At 38.2% G+C, this 23,899-nt stretch overlaps 1 protein-coding gene across 1 annotated transcript in view; it reads right to left on the bottom strand.

Moving 5' to 3' along the window:
- Positions 1-23,899, bottom strand: part of DNAH11 (dynein axonemal heavy chain 11) — a 390,076-nt gene that overhangs the window by 340,614 nt on the left and 25,563 nt on the right. Inside the window, exons 9-14 of the mRNA XM_088833659.1 lie at positions 13,085-13,201; positions 6,461-6,598; positions 6,026-6,150; positions 5,298-5,493; positions 1,900-2,004; positions 1,356-1,748 (exon numbers count right to left, since the gene is read on the bottom strand). Of these exons, the coding sequence (XP_088689785.1) occupies positions 1,356-1,748; positions 1,900-2,004; positions 5,298-5,493; positions 6,026-6,150; positions 6,461-6,598; positions 13,085-13,201 (1,074 nt within the window). The remainder of the gene's footprint in view (positions 1-1,355; positions 1,749-1,899; positions 2,005-5,297; positions 5,494-6,025; positions 6,151-6,460; positions 6,599-13,084; positions 13,202-23,899) is intronic.

Genomic DNA, 23,899 nt, shown 5'->3' with positions numbered 1-23,899 from the left:
AATTGTGGAAAATTCTTTAAGAGATGGGAATACCAGACCACATTACCTGTCTTCTGATAAATCTGTAAGCAGGTCAAGAACCAACCGTTAGAACCAGACATAGAACAACAGACTGGTTCAAAATGGAAAAGGAGAACTACAAGGCTGTATATTGTCACCCTGTTTATTTAACTTATATGCAAAGTACATCATATGAAACGCCAGCTGTATGAATCACAAGCTGGAATCAAGATTGCCAGGAGAAATATTAACAACCTCAGACATGCAGATGGTACCGCCCTAATGGCAGACAGTGAAAAGGAACTAAAGAACGTCCTGATGAAGGTGAAAGAAGAGAGTGAAAAAGCTGGATTAAAACTCAACATTCAAAAAACTAAGATCACGGCATCTGCCCCATTATTTCACAGCAAAGGGAAGGGGGGAAAATGGAAGAAGTGATAGATTTTATTTTATTGGGCTCCAAAATCACTTCAGACAGTGACTATAGCCATGAAACTCACAGATACTTGCTCCTTGGAAGGAAAGCTAAGATACACCGAGACAGTGTATTAAAAAGCAGAGACATCACTTTGCCAACAAAGTCCATACAGTCAAAGCTATGGTTTTTCCAGCAGTCATGTATGGATGTGAGAGCTGGACCATGAAGAAGGCTAAGCACCAAAGAAAGGATGCTTTTGAACTGAGGTGCTGGAGAAGATTCGAGAGTCCCTTGGACTGCCAGGAGATCAAACCAGTGTATCCTAAAGGAAATCAACCCTGAATGTTCAATGGAAGGACTGATGCTAAAGCTCCAATACTTTGGCCACCTGATTCAAAGAGCTGACTCATCGGAAAAGATCCTGAAGCTGGGATAGATTGAGGGCAGGAGGAGAAGGGGGCTACAGAGAATGAGGTGGTTAGACAGCATCACTGACTCAAGGCATATGATTTTGAGCAAACTCTGGGAGATAGGAAAGGACAGAGGGAAGACTGGTGTGCTGCAGTCCATGGGGTTGCAAAGAGTTGGAAATGACTAAGTGACTGAACAAAAGAAACAAACTTAATGAAATGAGCTGCTATAAACTTTGAAGCCTTAAAAGCAAGTATGGTTGGGGGGCTTGGCCCAGTGGTTAAGAATTCGCTTTCCAATGGCGGGAACACAGGCTCTATCCGTGGTCAGAGAACTAAGATCCCAGGTATTGCACTGCAACTACTGAGCCTGAACACTAACTGCTGAGCCTGCATGCTCTGGAGCCTGCACAACACAACTCAGGAGAAGCCCACATGCTACAAGGAAGAGCCTACATGTTGCAACTAACACCTGGTGCAGCCAAATAAATAAATAGAATTTAAAAAAAAAAAAAAAAGGCAAGTACCTCGACCAAGTTGTGTATCTTGCAGCCATCTTCTTGGATTCGCTTATATTTTTTCGTAAATAATTCACTCTTGTCCTCCCAAGTCAAGGCGGTCTCCCGCCTGTGTTCTCTCCTGGGAAGGAGCGGGCACTCCGCCCAAGCCCGCATGGTCTGCTGGATCACGCTGACGTTATTCTGCGCATGCTCCACTCTGCACTCCAGCTCTGAGGTGGCCATCCTTACCCTCTCGATATGCCCCCAGCAGTCATCCCGCCACGTCAGCAGCGTGGCGGCTGCCTGCAGTTCCTCATCCACCGTCCTCAGCTCGTCCTCAATCAGGGGGTATTCAACTTCCAGAAGAGTCTGCTTCAGCTTATTATATCCATGCACAAGAAGTTCAAGATTTCCAATGTACTGAGCAAAAGAAAACCCCGAAACAAAAAGCACCACATATGTTACAGCTGCTTTCTCTTGAAACGATGAAAGTATCATAGGTCTACATGTTAATAATTAAAATTCCAACTATTTCTTTTCAAAATCTGCCCCAATATCTGAAAACACAGACCTTTAATAGAATGTTTCTTTTTTTGAAGATGGCGAAGGCTGAATCTGGTATGTCTGATTTCTTCAACGTCAAAAGGTATTTCACTTCTCTTAATACGGCTACTAGCTATTAAAAGAAAAGCAAGAATTATTACTAATTTTAAGGATATCCATCTAGTCAAAGTTATGGTTTTTCCAGTAGTCATGTATGGATGTGAGAGTTGAAATATAAAGAAAGCTGAATGCTGAAGAACTGATGCTTTTGAACTGTGGTGCTGGAGAAGACTCTTGAGAGTCCCTTGGACTGCAAGGAGATCCAACCAGTCCATCCTAAAGGATATCAGTCCTGGGTGTTCATTGGAAAAACTGATGCTGAGGGTGAAACTCCAATACTTTGGCCAGCTGATGTGAAGAACTGACTCACTGGAAAAGACCCTGATGCTGGGAAAGACTGAAGGCAGGAGGAGAAGGGGACGACAGAGGATGAGATGGTTGGATGGAATCACTGACTCAATGGACGTGAGTTTGAGCAAGCTCTGGGAGTTGTGACGGACAGCAGCCTGGCGTGCTGCAGTCCACGGGGTCGCAAAGAGTCAGACACGACTGAGTGACTGAACTGAATCGACTGAAGTATACCATTCTGTTTTAACACAAGTTAACATCAAAATGCTTGTAATTTCATGAGTGATCATCATATTTTCAAACTGTCAGGGCAGAGAGATTTTTGTTTCTTATGCCTTTTCAAAGCAATAATGATACATTCCATATGACATTGAAGTATATAACTAATAAAGGTAGATAAGTTACTTACAAAACAGAAAGAGACTTACAGACTTAGAGAATGAACTTATGGTTGCCAGGGGGTAGGAAGAGTTAGGGAGTTTGGGAAGTTCATGTATCCACTGCTATATTTACAATAGATAAACCTACTGTATAGCACACAGAACTCTGCTCAGTGTTATGTACCAGCCTGGATGAGAGGGGGTTTTGGAGGAGGATGGACACATGTATATGTATAGCTAAGTCCCTTTGCTGTTCATCTGAAACTATCACAACATTGTTTATTAGCTATACCCCAATACAAAATTAGTTTAAAAAAGTAATAATACAGGGAGAAATCACTGGTTGTGGCTCACTGTCAGAGAAAGAATTCAAGCAACATCCACATGAAGGTCTGAAATGGAAGGCCATAAATGGACCTCGACCTTTTCTCAGCATTGTTAGTTCTATTATAATGCTTATTTTGAAAACATGACATCATTATACACCAGAGAGGAATCTGAGCCATACCACAAGTTTTATCTTTGTTTATCTGCAGATTTATCCACAAGAAATGCTGCTGCTAAGTCACTTCAGTCATGTCCGACTCTGTGCGACCCCATAGATGGCAGCCCACCAGGCTCCCCCGTCCCTGGAATTCTCCAGGCAAGAACACACGAGTGGGTTGTCATTGAAAAACTGCACCCAACTGAAAGTTTTACTAGGAAGACAAAATTTTCACATACACACCTCATAAACATCCACTTCCATTTATACATGTGTGATGACACACATCCATCCAATGCTGGTGGCAGAACTTTTTGTCTGGTTTCAAATGACCCTCCTTCCACCACTTCACAGTAACACACAAGTCGTAACGTATTTCCTGAACAAGCTTCATGTCTTTGTCAAGAGAACGTGTCAATCCATTGGAGAATTTATCTATTACTAAACCATTTAAAATGTATAAAAGTTTGTTACCCTTTCTCCTGGTTTTGTTCCTTTTTTTTCTTATTAGAGTGTAGTTGCTGTACAGTGTTACATAAGTTACAGGTATACATATGTTCACAATTTTTAAAGGTTATACTTCATTTATGGTTATTGTAAAGCATTTGCTGTATTCCCCATGTTATACAATATATATCCTTGTAGCTTATGTTATACCTAATAGTTTGAATCTTTTAATCCCCTACCCCTGGGTTGTCCCCACCCTTTCCCTCTCCCCAGTAGTAACCACTAGTTTGTCTTCTGTATCTATGAGCCTGTTTCCTTTTGTTGTATCCACTCACTTGTTATATTTTTTAGATTCCCAATATAAGTGATGTCACCTACGGTATTTGTTGTTCTGTCTAACATTTATTTTTTTATTATCACTGACAAACTTTTTGAGTACTGTGCCCTGACCCCCACATTCCCCATCAGTCCTGTACTTTTTATTGTGCAATCTTTCATTGTGAAGTGATTTTTAGGAATGCATATGTCATGTCATAGCAGAACTGACTGGAGCTTTAAGTCAAGGTTCTGAGGAACAGACCATGCAACATGCTTTAGAAGGTAACCCAACTGACTTCCTCAGGTTGTCACGCCACGGTTTAACTAGTACAATATATTTTGTGTGTTTATAATCCCTTGTGGTAGAATTGTAGGGATTATCTCCAAAACATCTCAGAAATTCATTTTTTATAAATTGGTTTTATGCAGCCAGAAGGTAGAGAAAATCCTCAGTTCTCCAGGTTATACATTTATATACATGTCCTGAGGTTAATAAGAAAAATTAGGTGATGCTATTCTTTGTAATACTTCAGAAAATGAATCAGAACTTGGGTACAGACTGTGGCAATTAAAGTCAGTGAGACTAATTTTCTCACCTCCTAGGCATAAAGTTGGACTGCCATGAGACAGGGCCAGAAAACATAAGCCAGAAAAAACTGATCACAGACTACTGATTCTGTTCAATTAAACTGACATCTATTAAATGTTATCAAGTGCCAAATACTATGTCAGACACACAAAACACAAAGATGAAATACAATGGACCTGACTCTCAAGTAACTTATTATCTAGTCAAGAGGAAGTAGTAAATAAATAATTACAAGACAAAATAAGAAAATAATTGATATAAAATTTAGTAAACAAATCTTTAAAGCAGACATAAAGAAGCTGTTTTAAGTTAACAGTCCTCATAGCTCTGACATTTCCCCAAAATAAAATTATAAATGACTGGAGGTATTCAGTTCAGTTGCTCAGTCGTGTCCGACTCTCCGCGACCCCATGAATCACAGCATGCCAGGCCTCCCTGTCCATTACCAACTCCCGGAGTTCACTCAAACTCATGTGCACAGAGTCGGTGATGTCATCCAGCCATCTCATTCTTGTCGTCCCCGTCTCCTCCCGCCTCCAACCTTTCCTAGCATCAGACTCTTTTCCAGTGAGTCAACTCATCGCATGAGGTGGCCAAAGTATTGCAGTTTCAGCTTTAGCATCAGTCCTTCCAATAAACACCTAGGATTGATCTCCTTTAGAATGGACTGGTTGGATCTCCTTGCAGTCCAAGGAACTCTCAAGAGTCTTCTCCAGCACCACAGTTCAAAAGCATCAATTAGGCATACACTTATAATAAAAAGGGCATTTGTAAAACATTTTAAAAACATTAAACCCTACCTTTGGGTCAAAGTTGATACTAAGAAGACCACTTGTGGCACTGAATTTAACCAAGGGTTGATTCAAATTGAATTCACAGATTTCATTCACATTACTTTTCCATTCATTATAGACATGATCTTCAAATTGGTTCAGCAAAGTTGTCATCTCAACATACTTCTGATAAACCAAGGTATCATCAGGACTTTCCAAGAATCTATAGGAATATGGTTTTTCTATATGTTAGATAGGTTTCAGCTTAATTACACTAGAAAATGTAAGAAAATACACTATAAACCAGGAAGAAAACCAATAAAGGTCAAACAACACTTATTCCTGGTCTTTGTTTAAAAAAGATAGTTATAAAATAAATGGAATGCCAAACATTTAACTAAATCAAATAGCAACAGGTTATCAATCCCTACAAAGAAAAGAGAAAGATACAAAAGTCTGCAAAATAAAAGGAATGCTAGTTATTGGAGAAAGGAAAAACAATAACAAAAATTATCAGCATATTTTGGATGAAATGGAAAAGTGAAAAGGAAAAATAAAAGACCTAAAACATACAAATATAGGAAGTTCTAAGTCTTATTAAACATATTCCAAACCAGGGGAATAAATCCCTCTTAACAAGCCAGACAATGACAAGAGTTAAATAAGGCAATAAGCACTAAAATGAACAGCTCACCACTCTATATAAAAATTGCCTGTCATAGGGATAGTGTTACCAGGAAAGCCTAACTACTTACAGGTAATGGAGAGATGCAAAGTTTGACCAAAACACCTGAAGTCGGTCAAGAACCTCTTTAGCCCATTTGATATTTCCTGAAGTAAATGGCATATTCTTGTTAAGAACTACATTTCCTTCTTCAATCTGCAAATTGGTATTGTGGTGAAGAGGAAGAAAGGGAACATTTAATGACAAAACAGTCCAACCTTGTGAACGATTGCTCATTTTGGTACTTTTACAGAATAAATATATAAAGCACATGTGCTAAGTAACGTGGTTGGTAGAAGAGTTATGGTCCTAAAGCAGGTTATTCATATCCATAGGAAACCAGTTAAATAAAAGCATAACTTTAGTGCCTGTATCTCACCCTTAGGTATCACTCAGGGTAGGTCTGCTTGACACCCTGGCCCACAATATGCTGCTGGGAGTGTGCCAGACTTTATCCCCCACTCACCTGTCTCATGTGTTCATTATACAACTGCTTACACATATCCAACTCTGCACTGAACATGCTCACGAGCGTGCTATAATGTGGGCTGAAAGTTTCCATGACAACTGGTTTCTCAAGAAAATTCCCAAATACGGTCAAAAGCTAAAAAAAAAAAAAAAAAAATCAAAGTGAAAGAAAGGTTAACCCCTATAGGTTGTTAATACAAATAGTTCGTTATTTCCCCCATTAAACCTCCTCCATGACTAGATACAGAGCAAACATTTAGATCTATGCAAGTATCCTGCAAGGTCTCCAAATCGAAAACATATCTTTGCATCTCACTAAAATTTCTACACATCCAATAAAGCAAATTCTAAATGTGAAGCAGTTTCTCTTCCTCACCAGAAAGTGAAGAGTCAGAAATGAACCTGTTAGCAATCCCTGATCACAGTTGACACTATTACTTCCTGTTGGGCACCAGGAAATGTAGAAGATGTTTTGCAGATTTAAGAACATAAGCAAGACTGTGTACTTGTTATTTGCTCTTCTCTCCTACATATTGGACTGCAAAGAGATCAAACCAGTCAATCCTAAAGGAAATCAACCCTGAATATTCCCTGGAAAGACTGATGCTGAAGCTCCAATACTTTGGCCACCTGATGTGAAGAACTGACTCACTGGAAAAGACTCTGATGCTGGGAAAGATTGCGCGCAGTAGGAGAAGGGGAAAACAAGAGAATGAGATGATTAGATGGCATCCCCGACTCAATGGACATGAATCCTTGCAAACTCTGGGAGATAATATAGGACAGGGGAGGCTGGTGTTCTGCAGTCTATTGGGTTGCAAAGAGGTGGACATGACTTAGCAACTGAACAACAACAACCTACACATGTACCCTTTGGAATAAGAATATCCATATTGAGGACCTCCAGGTCACACAGTAATAATAATTATAGCTACCCTGTGATAGATGATAAAGGAAAAGAACGTGAAAAAGAATGTGCATATATATATGTATAACTGAAACACTGCTATACAGCAGAAATTGACACAACATTGTAAATCAACTATACCTTCAGTAAAATAAATTTTAAACAAATAGTTATACTGGAAGCATCAGTCACAAGGACTGTCCTGTCTATGCCCATGCGTGTCTTGTACTACAGGACCCAGTCAGCCCCAAAACAGCAGCTGGGGCAGCAGTGGCGACCTGTTCCAGTGACACCCACTCCACAGGCTGATGGTTCCTTCAGTGTCAAAGTCGTAGTTGAAACCGATGCTTTGAGATAATCAGATTCTTTCTCAGAAAAAGAATTAGGGCATGGCAGTAAATACCATTGGTTTACTGAACCAATGCCAGTAAAATTATGAGTGAAGACAAATTACAGTTGAGCCTTGAACAAAATGACCTTCAACTGCGTGGGTCTGCTTTTACACAAAATTTTACCAATAAAGACACTGGAAAAGTTTTTTGGAGATTTGAGACAATTTGAAAAGACTCTCAGATGAACCATGCTGCCAAAAAACATCAAAAATTTAAGATGTGTCATGAATGCATCAAATATATGTAGATACTAGTCTATCCTTACAGAGATATAAGGATCTATTTAATATAAAATAATGTGTAGTCTTCTGTTTTATAACTTTGCTTTCAAAAATTACATTACCAAACAGTATACCTCTCTCATAACTGAAGAAATTGCCTATCAGCCTATCACCACAGTTTTAAGTAACAATGTTACCAGTATCGTATGACTGTAATACTCTATGCCATAAAAATTTCATAATAATCCAGTTATTAGTAAATAGGCTAAGCTACTGTGGGACAGTCCAGTCGATTGTGCTAGGCTACCAGAAAACAATCATGTTGAAAAAAAGAATCAATCATTCAATCACTGATAAAAAGCAGCAATCATGAATTCATTTTTGCTGCTTCAATTCATGACTACTGCTTTTTATCAATGTATGAATCATTTTACCTGTAAAGAAATATAAATTTCTTTTTCACATTATCCTTTCAGTTTTTTTATGTCTAAAGTTGGTAAAACATGTGTTCTGTATCATGTAAGACGATACTGATATACGTACATAATACTGATGTAGGTATTGACAGATGATTCATCTTGTAGAGATGACAAACTCACAGGATCAATAGAACACAGTCCTGTAAGCGTGTTTTTTCTTCCTTATGATTTTTCTTAATAACACCTTTTTTCTAGCTTACTTTCTTGTAGGAATATATTATACAATACATATAACACACACACTGTGTATCCATTGACCATTCAATTATTGCAAGGCTTCTGGTCAAAACTAGGCTATTCTTAGTTAAGTCTGAGGGGAACCAAAAGTTAAACACTGATTTTCGACTATGAGGGGGTCAGCACTGTTCAAGGATCAACAGTCCTAGCAAGCAGGGGAAGCCAGTGAGTAAGGGAACAGAAAAAGCAGACACGTGAACCAAAACACCATCACACAACCAGCAAGCTGCTGAGTGTAAGCCCACAGTTCCTGTTGATTGGTTACGGAGCCCTCAGATCTTAAACTAATCTCGACCAACCACGCGTTTTCACAAAGCTTAGCTGTCTGGTGAGGCTGACTTTGGTTTTCTACTGTCCTCCTGTCTTAGTTTCTAATCTGTGGGGATTCTTCTGTGCATCAGTGTGAGACAGCTTTCTTTGCAAGAAAAATAATGTAGTAAAAATACCTATTTTTATAAAAGCAATGTTTACAGAATGCTGACTAGGTGCCCAGGCACTGTATTTTAAGGGAGTTAAAAACACTGTTCTCACATGCTCCAGACAAAGAAACTGAGTTGTGGGCAGGGGACAACTTGCCGAGCTGTCAGAGCGAGCACAGAGCTGTCATCTGACACTGACGCTGAGCGGTCTGGCAGCAGGGCAGCCTCTGCCGTGGCCTCCCGTCAGCCCAGGTGCCACTGAAAACTGTTCTTCTGTTAGTTACTCTGTGTGGGCTTCAGAAAATGTCAGTTATTAGGCCGGTCCCATAGATACTTCCTTTGAAATAAAAGGAAGTATCTCCTCAAAATAACTAAATATCATCAAGGTGGTAGGAAACAATACACCAAGATTTGTGCCTTGTTAGTGCCGTGACATGGCAAAAGACAGAGCTTTGTGTTCCTCTCAGGGGTACACTAAAGGGGTATCCCCAAAACTGCTGTTGTTAAAAAGCAGCATTGCTGTAAACAGTTTGTAAAGAGTTCCTAAAAACTACTCACTAAAAAAAATCAACACAAGGAAAAAAATTATACAAACAGAAATGCAGATCTAACCATATCTTCGAGGCAACTGAGATAAACACATGCTGGCCTTTTTTCTGGTAATGTCAATTATAACTACTGTAAAACTGTCAGTGGGAAAGAAATTGGTATAGCCGCTATGAAGAACAGTGTGGAGATTCCTTAAAAATCTGAAAATACAGCTGCCATATGATCCAACAATCCCATTCCTAGGCATATATCCAGAGAAAACCACGGCTCAAAAGAATACATGTACCCCAGTATCCACGGTAGCACTATTCACAGTAGCCAAGGCTTGGAAGCGACCTAAATGTTCATTGACAGATGATGGATAAAGAAGATGCGGTATGCACATAATAGAATATTACTCAGCCATAAAAATAATGAAATAATGCCACTTGCAGCAACATGTGATCATCATACAAAAGTCAGTTAGAGAAATATCACATGATATCACTGACATGTGGAATCTAAAAAAAGATACCAATGAACTTACTTATAAAACAAAAACAGACTCACAGAAAACAAAACTTAGGGTTACCAAACGGGAAAGGGTGTCGGGAAGGATAAATTAGAAGTTTGACATTAACATATTGACATTACTATTATAAAAAAATAGATAATCAATGACATGTTGTTTAGCACAGGAAACTATACTATCTTGTAATAATCTATAAAAGAATTTGAAAAAGAATATATATGTATACATGTGTATATACGTAAAACTAAATCACTTTGCTGACCACCTGTAACTAACACATTGTATATCAACTATATTTCAATAAAAAGTACTGTAGAAACTACTAAATATTTAAAATCTGCTTGGTTAGTTGCTGTGGAGCAAAATGCAAAATATTAACTTTTTTTCTTACAACCACTGTTCTGTTACATTTGGACTTTATGTTAACATTCTGAAGCAAAAATGGCCTTAAAGATTTCATAAAGAATTGGACTCTAACTACAGTAAGGAAACACATCTTTTTCACAGCGTTCTCTTTCAAACCCTTATTATGTCAACCACAACTGAAACAATACTAGAAGCTTCCCAGCCACATCTCATTTTGCCCAGCTGACTTGCTTAGTGGAACTTAACTCCACGTGTAAAATAGGAAAGAGAGAAAATATTTTGGGGGGAGGTAGTAAAGCCAGAAATTAGTAGTTAAAGGCTTAATTTTTAAAGCAATACACATTACCTTAATTTTTCAACATCACAGATAAATAAAAATTATCTTCCAGGATGAGACTAAAGGTCATTTGAACTTCCGGTTTCCTTGTCATATCAGAACTAAGAACCTTTTTATCAAGACAACAGATTCTGTCCTTCATATCAATCTCGAAAGATTCAAGACTGATTCTCAATACGTGCTTCCTTTCTAAATATTCCATTAGAGGTCTGTAAGGTTTACCTTGATTTTCTTCTATTTCTCGGTTTCATCATGCAATATTTATGTTTTTCCTAAATTTGTCTCTTTTTCAGATTTTTTTAATCTGTTGCTGTATGAACCACAATTTTCTAGTGTTCTGTTATTTCATCAAAGACTTTTCTCAATACTTACCTTACATACTTCAGTCTCCATGTAGAGACACTGTAAATTTTAGAAAGCCTTCCATCAGCATTTTAATTTTTATTGAGTGCAAACTCTGCCACAGTTTTATACTGCTGGCTTTCAGGGCCCTTCCTGCTCATGGCTTTGCTGGGTCCTGGTCTTCAGATAAGTCTGCAGGTATTTATTTCCCAGGACACAACAATAACTGGGCAGAGTTCATCAACCTAGACCCATAGCAGAAATAATTTTCTCCCTAAATACACAACCCTGTCAATTTTTTCTTCTGCCACGACTCTTGCTGCAGTTCATCTTCATCTGCATGTCATTGCAGGACTGTGACAACCAGTCAGCCCTCCTAATGTCACAGTTATTAAGTGCCTGCTTTATATAAAGGATTGTAAAAGGTGATCTAAATAAAACAAAAACTCTAAGATGATGCCCCACCCCTGGAGAGCTGATAAGGGCAGCAGCTTATGCTATATTTTTCAGTAGACAAGGTACAAATATGCATGACAATAAAGAGAGAAAACTGTTTAGAAAAATAATTGGCATGTGAAAATAGAATCCATATGAATAGCTGTGAGAAAAAAGGTAGGAGCCTCTGTAATTGAGATTTTCCTCCACATTCTTTCTTGCCGTGATTTCCAAAAGTCTGAAAGGACGTCCAGTAACAGAGAATATGATAGACTAGTGCATAGCCACTAAAAATGGCATTGTTGAAATCTGATATTAAAGTAAAAATATTTATGATTCACTGCTTTTTGAAAAGGCTACAAAAAGACTGCAGAGTTCAGAATATGTCATTTTTCGCAAAGAGAAATATGTATGCATATCTAGTCAAAGAAAAGGACTGGCAGTATTAAAAACCACAGTAACTTCTGAGAGATGGCATGACGGCTGGTGTTATTTTATAACAACAGGCTATATATTTCAGCCAGCAGCATCTCAGTCTCATCCAAGGGCTCGTAAGAGAGAACTCTGGGCCTTGTGACTTCCCTGTGTTAAAATGGTTGACGGCGTTAGGAGACACTAGCAGCTTAACCATCATCTGACCAATTTATTTGAATTTTGAGATCAAAATCAAGCAATTATCTCTGACAAAGTCTGGGTGTCTTATTTTGCTTTGCACTGCAACCTTCAATGAATTGTGTCCACGATTCTCTAGCTGTGTTTCTACTGATGCGGATCCCCACTTTGGGGATGTCATCCAAGTTTTCACTTTTCAGATTCTCTTCTTTGACAAGCAAGCTCGACTATTCATACACTATACTGTATTTCATCAGTTCTATGATAAACATTCTTTCATGTTTTAACACCTTTGAAAATAGATTATGTTATATAATCAACAGCAGCCTAATCTTTTGGCAGTGTTTTACTTTGTTGATAAACAATGGCATGTCTGGTAATTGGTGTCTTATGCTTAATGAAAAACAGTGCATAAACTGTTATTTATTTCAGTCAGATCAATAAAGTGGGCAGGCAAACCCAATCTATATAAACAATGGTAAAGAAAAGAAATTCTTGAATTAACTGGTATTTTTCACTTTTCACTGTGGCTTAATTTTGAATCAGTACTTTCCAAATTTGCTCTAAAGGTAATGAAAGAACAATGAATTCAAGCAAAGATCAATAGTCAAATAAAACTGACCCTGTCCAAGGTAAATGTCATCATTCATTAGTGTGTTATTCAAAGTTTATAATTCAGTGAGCTGAATAGGAAAAGAATGTGACTAGTTAATAGTTTACCTGAATCAGAAAAGAATGTATTCCCTCTTTGCATCTAATAGTCTTACATTATTCATTACTAAAACTTGTTTTTTAATAACTTCTTCAGAACTAACCTTAAATGCAGCTTCTAGACCATTGCAGTTGAAGAAAGCTTCACAAAGAATTGTCCCAAGCCTTCTGTCAAAATCCAGAATTTTGGACTTAAACACAGCATAATCACTTTCAAACTCCTATAAAATTCAAAATAAAATATAGGTTTTCAGGAAAGAATCCAACAGTGAAAATATCAATCACAAAAGTGTGACACCTCTCTCTTTTTATCTCTGAATGGATTTATTTTTCATAGCAGGATTCTAGGAAAGAAACAGCTGTATCTGACTAAGTGTTCAGTGACAGCTTATAGAGCAGTGAACATCTAGCACTATCAGTTCACGTTTCCACAGTGCTTTCCTCTGGCTCAGACCCCAACATCAGAACTTTGGCCTATTGAGCCACCCTTCTTCATGCTATTTTGATTATAAATTTAAAAAGCAAAGCTTTACAGAAAAGAAAAAAGAAAAAAAAATAATCTTGCCTCATTATAAATTTAGTATATCTAGAGTTTAAAAATAAAGTTTTTGTTTTTTTATAGAGCAGAAAACCTGCCAGGAAACACTGTTTCTTCAAATGAGAACTAAAATCCACAGGTTTGTCTGTAAGAAAACATCACTGGAGATACAGACATAACGTAACACTCTTCCCATTTCCCCAGTTTCTTACATGTGGTTAACAACCCCCAGTTTCCTCTTAATACATAAACACAAAGAATGAAACAAAGACATAATAACCATCATCTGCATAGCATTCCAACTCAGTCTTCAGTGAAGCCCCAGAAATTCAGAAACACTTTGAGCTTCCCAGTCAAGCCACCCCAGGAGTGTACACCACACACTTAATGGGTGCCCTTTGTTACCTCCATAGACTGAGCCTTGTCTATTAATAATACTAACAGGAATAATAACAATAACGACAGCTAACATTTATTCAGTTCTATTTTAAATGTTTTACATTATTAACTCAATTCTAACAATATATAATGTAGGTAATATTTTTCCCATTTTATGGGCAACAAAATAAACTCTGAGAAGTTTATGTCCACAGTCATACCACTAGTTAACAACAGGGCCAGAATTTAAAGCCAGGTAACCTGCCACCTCATGCGATGAGTTGACTCAATCAAAAAGAGTCTGATGCTAGGAGGGACTGGGGGCGGGAGGAGATGGGGACAACAGAGAATGAGATGGCTGGATGGCATCACTGACTCAATGGACATGAGTTTGAGTGAACTCCGGGAGTTGGTGATGGACAGGGATGCCTGGTGTGCTGTGATTCATGGGGTTGCAAAGAGTCAGACGCGACTGAACTGAACTGAACTGAACCTGGCTCCAGAGCCCACACTCCAACCATGATTTTGAATGTTTCTATGAAGGAATGCACCTTATGCTAAATTTAATACATACTAGAAAACAGAGTAACAGCACAGTTCTAGAGCACTGTGTATCATACACAGCAATGTCATGTTTATCATCAAGAGGAAGTCTCCACTTTTGAATTAAGGCCAAAGACTCTCTTCATTCAAGGATCACTGACTTTTAAAAGTAAACACAAATGCCCAACAAGTTGTAACAAGCCTACCTTGCCCCTCTTCTCAGTGTGGCAACAAGGAACATACAACTTAAGATCCTCAAACATTATTTGAACAATTAGCAAATAATCAACATCAGTTCAGTTCAGTTGCTCAGTCATGTCTGACTCTTTGCAACCCCATGGACTGCAGCAGGCCAGGATTCCCTGGCCATCACCAACTCCCAGAGCTTGCTCAAATTCATGTCCATCAAGTCGGTGATGCCATCCAACCATCAGGGAAGGAACAAATACTTATTTCCCATAACGGATCTCTCTCCCAACCTCTCCTGTCAGCTCAGCCTGAATTCAGAATTGCTGAAGGGACTTCTCCCCTAGGAAATCCCCCAGATAACTCAAATTTATTATATACAAAGGCTTCCCTGTGGCTCAGATGGCAAAGAATCTGTCTGCAGTGAAGGAGACCAGGATTCCATCCCTGGATTGGACAGATCCCCTGGAGTAGGAAATGGCAACCCACTCCAACATTCTTGCCTAGAAAATCCTAGAGGAGCCTGGCGGGCCACAGTCCATGGGGTTGCCAAATGGTAACTCATCCTCTCTATAAAAACACTCCTCATTCTATAAACCCTAACAAAAACTCTGGCAATCTCTTTGACGTCTTCGTCTCTTGCTCAAGTGTTATCTGTCTTATCTGATGTATACTCCATCGTCCAGGCATCATGATTAACACTTAGCTAGATTCTGCTTACCATATCTGAACAACTCTTTACCTTTAATCTCACATCTCCCATCATTCTCTAAACTGCAATCTAAACAAGCTTTGTAAAATAGAAATCATAATTCACTCTCATACTAATAATTCTCCATGTCTCAGTATGGAATCCTTAACTTTTTACGGTGAAGTCTCACAGTCTTAGCTTCATCTACAAGGTCCTTTGTGATGTGAACCCTACTTACTCCTCCTGACTAGTCCAGTGTCTCTCCCCCGTCACACTCTCGGATCTAGCCAGGCCTGCCTTGTCACACTGATGCTCTGTGTGTAACACAATTTTCTCTATGCACTGTCTTTTCACCTGCTCCTCACCTGCTTCATTTCTATTTAATTTTTCAGTTCCATTTATCTTTCAGGCATTGTCTCAGTTTCCCTTTCACCTCCCCTGGAAAGGGGCCCTTCACAAATACTCCCATGGCACACAGCACTTTGCATACCCTAGCACTGAGCACACTGTATAACTGACTACCTGGATGCTCCCACTGGGTTTTAATCTATGAGGACAGTACCCAGGTTTCTTCTCACAGTGACAGTGCCAATATTTAACATTCCCAGCGCATAGCTGCTTCTCAATACTTATTAGAGAATAAACAATATACTGGTGCTACTCAAAACCATTTTTTCTATATTCTAGAAACTCCAAAATTGCCCTTATTAGTAACATGAGAAATTTTGACATTTTAGCTAGAGAAATATGGTCTAATTTAGCTCTTAATAAGCAATCAAGTTGCTGTGTGAAGAATAGACGTGATGGAGCCAAGACAGGGCCTGAAGGAGAAGTTTAGGAGCAAAGGCAATAACCTGGGTCAGAGATGAGATCTGTGTACATTTTCAGGGTGATAAATTCTCAGGGTTTATATGACAGAACCTGATGCTTATCATGAGAAAAGAGTAAGGTCATGGATGACTCCTATATTTTGCACTAAGCAGTACACTATATGGAGTATTTTTGAGTTGAAGAATACAAGGAAGAATAGGCTTGGGGAGAGGTAAAGCATGCTGGTGATGCCTATTAAATATACAAGTGGATATGTTGAGTGGGCAGCCAAATATACGCTTTGTGTGTGGGATATAAGGAGGTCCTTTCCATTATGTATAATGTCCTTGAGGCTTTTGGTAGATGTTCTTTATCAATTTGAGGAAGGTCCCTGCTATTCCTATTTCTGAGAATTTTTTTTCCCATCATGAATGGATGTTGAATATGGTCAAAAACCCAATGCATCAAACGTTTTAAATTGCTAAACTATCACAAAGGACGCAAGAATATACCATGGAGAAAAGACAGTCTTTTCAACACATGGTGCTGGGAAAACTGGACAGCTACATGTAAAAGAATGCAATCAGAACACTCCCTAACACCGCACACAAGAATAAAAACTCAAAATGGATTAAAGACCTAAATGTAAAGCCAGAAAATATAAAACTCTTAGTGGAAAATATAGGCAGAACATTCTCTGACATAAATCTATATCTCTGTCTTTTTGGATCTACCTCGGAAAGTCATGAAAATAAAAACAAAAATAAATAAATGGGACCTAATTAAACTTAAAAACTTTTGCACAGCAGAGGAAGCCATAAACAAAATGAAAAGACAACCCAAAGAATAGGAGAAAATATTTGCAAGTGACCAACAAGGTATTAATCTTCAAAATATACAAACAGCTCATATAGCTCAATATCAAGAAAAACCCCAAACAATCCAATAAAAAAAAGGGGAAGAAGATCTAAACAGACATTTCTTCAAAGAAGGCAGACAGATGGTCAAAAAGCACATGAAAAGATGCTCAGTATCACTAATTATCAGAGAAATGCAACTCAAAACTGCAATGACGTATCAGCTCACACCTGTCAGAATGTCAATCATCAAAATATCTACAATAAATATTGGAAAGGGTGGGAAGAAAAAGGCACCCTCTTATACTGTATGAATAAAAATTTGTACAACCATTATGGAGAACTGTATGGAGAATCCTTAGAAAACTAAAACCACAGTATGATCCAGCGCTCCCAGTCCTGGGCGTATACCTAGAGAAAATCATAATTTGAAGATACATGCACACCTATACATGCAGCACTATAACAGCCAAGACAGGGGAGCAAGCTAAATGTCCAGTGACAGAGGAATGGATAAAAAAGATGTGGTACATATATACACAATGGAATATTACTCAGCCGCAAGCAATGAACTAATGCCACTTACAGCAACATGGATGGACCTGGATATCGTCATATTAAGTGAAGTCAGACAGAGAAAGACAAAAATCATATTCTATCACTTATAAGTGGAATATAATTTTTGAAATGATACAAATGGGGAATTCCCTGGCAGTCCAGTGGGTAGGACTCCATGTTTCCACAGCAGGGGACACAGGTTTGATCCCTGGTCAGGGAACTAAGATCAGGCATACTGTGTCGCTCAGTTGTGTCTGACTCCTTGCGACCCCATGGACTGTAGCCCACCAGGCTCCTCTGTCCTTGGGGATTCTCCAAGCAAGAACACTGGAGTGGATTGCCATGCCCTCCTCCAAGGGATCTTCCCAACCCAGGGATCGAACCCAAGTCTCCCACATTGCAGGCAGATTCTTTACCGACTAAGCCACCAAGGAAGCCCAAGAATACTGGAGTGGGTAGCCTATCCCTCCTCCAGGGGATCTTTCCAACCCAAGAATTGAACCGGGGTCTCCTGTATTGCAGGTGGATTATTTATCAGCTGATCTACCAGGAAAGTCCGCATGTGCAGCACAGCCAAAAAAAATGATACAAATGAACTTATTTACAAATCAAAAACAGACTCAGAGATCTCAAAATCAAACTTGTGGTTACCAAAGGGGAAACATGAGGGGAAGGAGTAAATTAGGAGATTGGGATTGACATATATACACGACTATATATAAAATAGATAATAGGGACCTACTGTATAGCAGAGGGAACTCTACTCAATATTCTTTAATAACCTATATGGGAAAATAATCTGAAATATATATATATATATACACATTATATACACTTTATCACTGAAAAATACTGACCATCATCTGAGCCTTAATGAGTCATAGTAATAACGTCACCATGTTACCACCATAACAAATACAGTAATAGCAAAGAAGTTTGAGATACTGTGAAAATTTCCAAAATGTGACCAACACAAAGCAAGCAGGTGTTACTGCAAAAATGATACTGATCAGTGCAGGGTTGCAATGAACCTTCAATCTGTAAAGAAACAAAGAAACAAAAACAAACAAAAAAAAACCCCACAGTATCTGGCAAACACAAACGAAAAACTGAGGTGTGCCTGTAATTCTTCAATATTTGGTAGAATTCTCCAGTGAAACACCCCAGGCATCAATATTTTCCTTGGGGAAAGTTTTTAAACACAAATCCAATTTTTCTCACCCTCACAAGAAAAAAAAATGTTTAAGTATCTGTGATGACAGATGTTAAGTAAACTTACTGTGATAATCATTTCACAGCATACACATGTACCAAATTATGTTGTACACCTAAAACTAATATAATGTAACATGTCAATTATATCCCGATTTTCAATATTGGGTGAGTTGTGGTAATTTGAATTTTTCGAGGAATTGTTTCATTTAATCAAATTCTTCAAGTTTATGTATAAAGGTTATTCTTTTGTGTTTTGGTATTACCCATTATTCTTTTGATATCTGCAGAACATGTAATGGTAGCTCTTTTTTACTCCTGATATTGGTAGTTTTTCTTTTTTTCTTTGTAGTCTTACTAGAGTTTTGTTTTTTCGTTGACTTTATTATTTGTTTTCAATGTCACTGATTTCTGTTCTTCCCTTCTGATTTTTCCCTTCTTTCTGATTTGTATCTATTTGCTCTCATTTTTTTCTAGGTTCTTAGGGTAGAAACATTACTGATATTTTCCTCTTTTTTAATGTATGCATTTAGTGCTATAAATTTCCCTCATAACTGCTTTAGCTGTTCCTACAAATTTTGAAATACTGTATTTTCATTTCATTCATTTTCATTCAGTCCTCTATGTTTTATTTCCCTTGAGACTACTACTTTGATTCACGGAATACTTAGAAATGTGATCTTTAGCTTTTAAGTGTTTAGAGCTTTTCCTGTCTGGTTTCTATTACTGATTTCTAGTTTGATTCCATTGTCATCTAAGAACATACTCTGTATGATTTAATCCCTCCCACAGCAGTGAATCAAATAAGAAATCACCTGGGAAATTAAGAAAACCTTGACACAAAGGGGGAAAAAAAGCCCGACAAACTCAAACTTAAGGAATACATCAGAAACAGTATTAAGGGAACAATTATTACTATAAACATATACATTAAAAAAAGGGGGATCTTAACTGAATAACCTAACTTTACACATCATGTGAATTGAAAAAGAACAAACTAATACCAAAGCTAGCAGAGGAAAGGGAAAAAAAATCAAGATTAAAGTGGAGATAAATGAAGTCAATAACAAAAAAACAGAAAAATCAACAAAACAAAAAAGTTTATTCTTTGAAAAAAAATGAAATTGACATTTAGACAGACTGACTAAAGAAAAAAGAGGGAAACTAAAATTACTAAAATGAAATATGAGTAATTACTACTAATTTTACAGAAGTAAAAATCATAAAAATGTTTTATGAACAATTATATAACAAATTATAACAGACAAAATGGACAAATATAGAAATACACAACCTACTCTGACTGAATAATGAAGTAACAGAAAAACTAAATAGGCCTGTAACTAGTACAGAGACTAGTCATCAAAAAACTTCCAAAAATAACAAAAGAAGCCCAGGACCAGAGAGCTTTCTGGTACACCACCAAACACTTAAAGTATTGACATCAATCCTACTCAAAAATCCTCTTCCGAAAAAGTGAAGAGGAAACACTTCCTAACTCATCTTATAAAGCATATATTGCCCTGATACCAAAGCCAGATAAAGTCCTGACAAGAATATTACAGACAGGTATGCCTTATAGATAATGATATAAACACTCTCAACAAAAGCTAGCAAATAGTATCCAGCAGCATATCAAAAGGATCACACAGCATGACCAAGTGGATTTATTTGCAGAATGCAAAGATGGCAAATGAAATCAATAACAGACCATATCAATGGAATGAAGGAAAAAGACCCCTCATTCCATCTCAACTGATGCAGAAAAAAATGACAAAATTCAACACCCTTTAATGATAAAAACCCTCAAACTAGAAATGCTACAGGTCAACAACATGATAAAGGCCATCTATGAAGATCCCACAGTTAACACTCGATGGTGAAAGGCAAAGTAGTCCCAATAGGATCACGAGCGTGACAAGGATGTTTCACTTCCACCACTCTATTCAACAAAGCATGGGAAGCACTCGCTAGAGCAATTAGGTGAGAAAAAGAAAGAAAAAGTAATCAAACTGGAAAGGGATAAGTAAAATTGCCTCTGTTAATAGATGACATGATTTGACACACAGAAAACTGAAGATTCTGCACCAAAGATAAAAAATATAGCAAAGATGCAGGGTGTGAAATCAACATGCAAAAATCAGTTGTCCTTCTATACATTAGTTATGAACAACAGAGCTGTTCATATGCTTTTGTTCATATATGCTACAAGATATACAAAAAATAACAATAGTTATCAAATACCTAAATGTAAGAGCTAAAAGTATAAAACTCTGAGGAGAAAATATTGGAGAAAATATTTAGGACACTAGATTTGGTAATCATTTCTTAGATATGACACCGAAAGCACAGACAACAAAAGAAAAAATTTGACTTCATCAAAATTAAACACTTTTGTGAAAAGTTTTTGAAAGGACAGTCTCACGGGTATTAGTATCCAATAATCCATGGAATGGAAGAAAGCATTTTCAAATCATACATGGGATAAGGTATTAATGTCCAGTATTCTTTGAATTATTTTTATTTATTTAATGGTTTTTCCAGTGGTCATGTATGGATGTGAGAATTGGACTGTGAAGAAAGCTGATCGCCGAAGAATTGATGCTTTTGAACTGTGGTGTTGGAGAAGACTGTTGAGAGTCCCTTGAACTGCAAGGAGATCGAACCAGTCCATCCTAAAGGAGATCAATCCTGGGTGTTCATTGGAAGGACTGATGCTAAAGCTGAAACTCCAATACTTACGAGTTGACTGACTGGATAAGACTCTGATGCTGGGAAGGACTGGGGGCGGGAGGAGAAGGGGACGACAGAGAATGAGATGGCGGGATGGCATCACCGACTCGATGGACGTGAGTTTGAGTGAACTCTGGGAGTTGGTGATGGACAGGGAGGCCTGCGTGCTGTGATTCATGGGGTCGCAGAGAGTCGGACACGACTGAGCGACTGAACTGAACTGAATTATTTTATTTAATTATGTTTTTTTCCAGCTCTAAAATTCCAATTTTTTTATATCTTCTATTTCTTTGGTGAAAATTTCTATGTCTTCACTGAGGTTATTTTTAATTTGTTTAATTATGTTGATAATTGCTTACTGAAGCATTTTTAGCATGGCTTTATAAAACCTTGTCAGATAATTTCAACATGTCTTAGCTTGATGCTGGCTTCTATTAGTTGTCTCTTTTTGCTCAGTTGAGATCTTCCTGGTTCTTAGTATAATAAGAAATTTGTCATCGTGGGGAGCTCCTATTATGGCTGAGTGTACCAGCAGGCAAGACATGAAAATCCTGTAGATGACTAAGAAGAAATTTATGAAACTAAAAATTTTAAATACTACATACTGTAATAGCAAAAGAATAAAGAGCTAAGGAGACTAGGACAGATCTGAGAACTAATTGTAGAAACTGGAACACAAGCTGCTGCTGCTGCTGCTGCTGCTGCTAAGTCACTTCAGTCGTGTCTGACTCTGTGTGACCCCATAGACAGAAGCCCACCAGGCTCCCCCATCCCTGGGATTCTCCAGGCAAGAACACTGGAGTGGGTTGCCATTTCCTTCTCCAATGTGTGAAAGTGAAAAGTGAAGGTGAAGTCGCTCAGTCGTGTCCGACCCTTAGCGACCCCACGGACTGCAGCCTACGAGGCTCCTCCATCCATGGGATTTTCACACAAGCTAGTATAGATTAATAACTACTTTCAAAGTGAATTTTAGATCCTAGAGTAATGAAGGGCTAGGTATCTGGATCAACCTTCCTGCTACAAACTAGCAGGTAGAAGGAACCTAGCCACAGCATCTTGGGTCACTCCACCTCAGGGTACAGGTCCTCAGCCTGAGTTCCCCCAGTCGCCCCAGACGAACTTATTGACTTCTTCTCTATGAGGATGCAAAGAGGGAGACAAACACTAAAGAGTGGATACGGCACAGCAAAAACATAGAAAGTATGTTTACAAACATAGCAAAAACTCTCTCTAGGCTGAAAGTTCTGAGTCGCAACTTCTGTTTCACTCCCTGTAATCTCAGGTAATTTACTTGCCTGTGTGGTTGCTCTCAGGGTTACAGTGAGAATTAAGCAGGAATGTGTATAAAGGTTTGGCATGATGTCTGGCATCCAACATTTGTTCAGTAAATATTAACAAACTCTGAATAACTGACTCTAGTGGAGCCAAGGGCTTACTTTCAAGAATATCCACCATCCTTGTGTAGCTATCTGGGGAATTTTACTTAACGAAGCCACACTTCAGAATGTTGGTTGAACCTATCCGTTGAATCTAAAGTCACCTGCCCATCAGTTAAACAGTTAAGAAAGCAATCCTCTTGTCAAGTTCAATTTAATACAGTATCACTGTGTACATTCCCTAACATCAACTTGCTAAGAGACTACAACTTAATGATTTCCACCACTAAAAGAAATTATAATTATGCAACATGATACGGGTGTTAATTATCACTACAATGGCTTTTAATATATATAAATGCTTCAAGTTAGCATGTTATATACCTTAAACATCTACAATGTTCCATGTTTCAATTATTTAATTAAGAAAGCAAGTCTCTCCCCATAATTGCCTAGATCTCAAATAGTCCTATAGGAAGAAATCAAAGCAAATACCTAAAGTGACCTTTATATTCAGTGTTAATAATTCAGAAACCCAAGGACACGTTAATGGACACAGCTGAGGTGCCCCTCTTCTGTAAATAGACCACAGTGGCAGAACTTCTGATAAATAAAGGCTCAAAGCCTGCCTGATAGGCTTGAGATTAATGAAGAGAGAGAAATAAGTAACAGCATTTCTAAAAACAAACTACCAATCACTGTTTCTTTAATTCACTGGAACATATGTAAACCATTTCTACACCAAAGGGCAGGAAGGCTGACATGACACACAGGACTGCTGTATCCGCACTGCTTGATGGGGATCAGGGAACACAGAGCGGTGTGTGCAGTGGGAGAGGAAGGGCATGGGCTGGGCATGTGTCACAGGAATACACCACCATGAATATATGAGTTTGGAGGCAGTTTGTTGGCTAAAGTATTGTCTCCTAAAAATCACCAACTGATTTCATCACAAAATTTCACTGACTTCCCTGGTGGCTCAGAAGCATCTGCCTACAATGCGGGAGACCTGGGTTCGATCCCTGGGTTGGGAAGAT

The sequence above is a fragment of the Moschus berezovskii genome, chromosome 3 (assembly GCF_049115385.1).
Source record: "Moschus berezovskii isolate FMDL1 chromosome 3, NW_MosBer_1.0, whole genome shotgun sequence".
NCBI classification, from domain to species: Eukaryota; Metazoa; Chordata; class Mammalia; order Artiodactyla; family Moschidae; genus Moschus; species Moschus berezovskii.
Note: the sequence above shows the minus strand (reverse complement) of the source record. Positions and strands in the feature narration are given on the sequence as shown.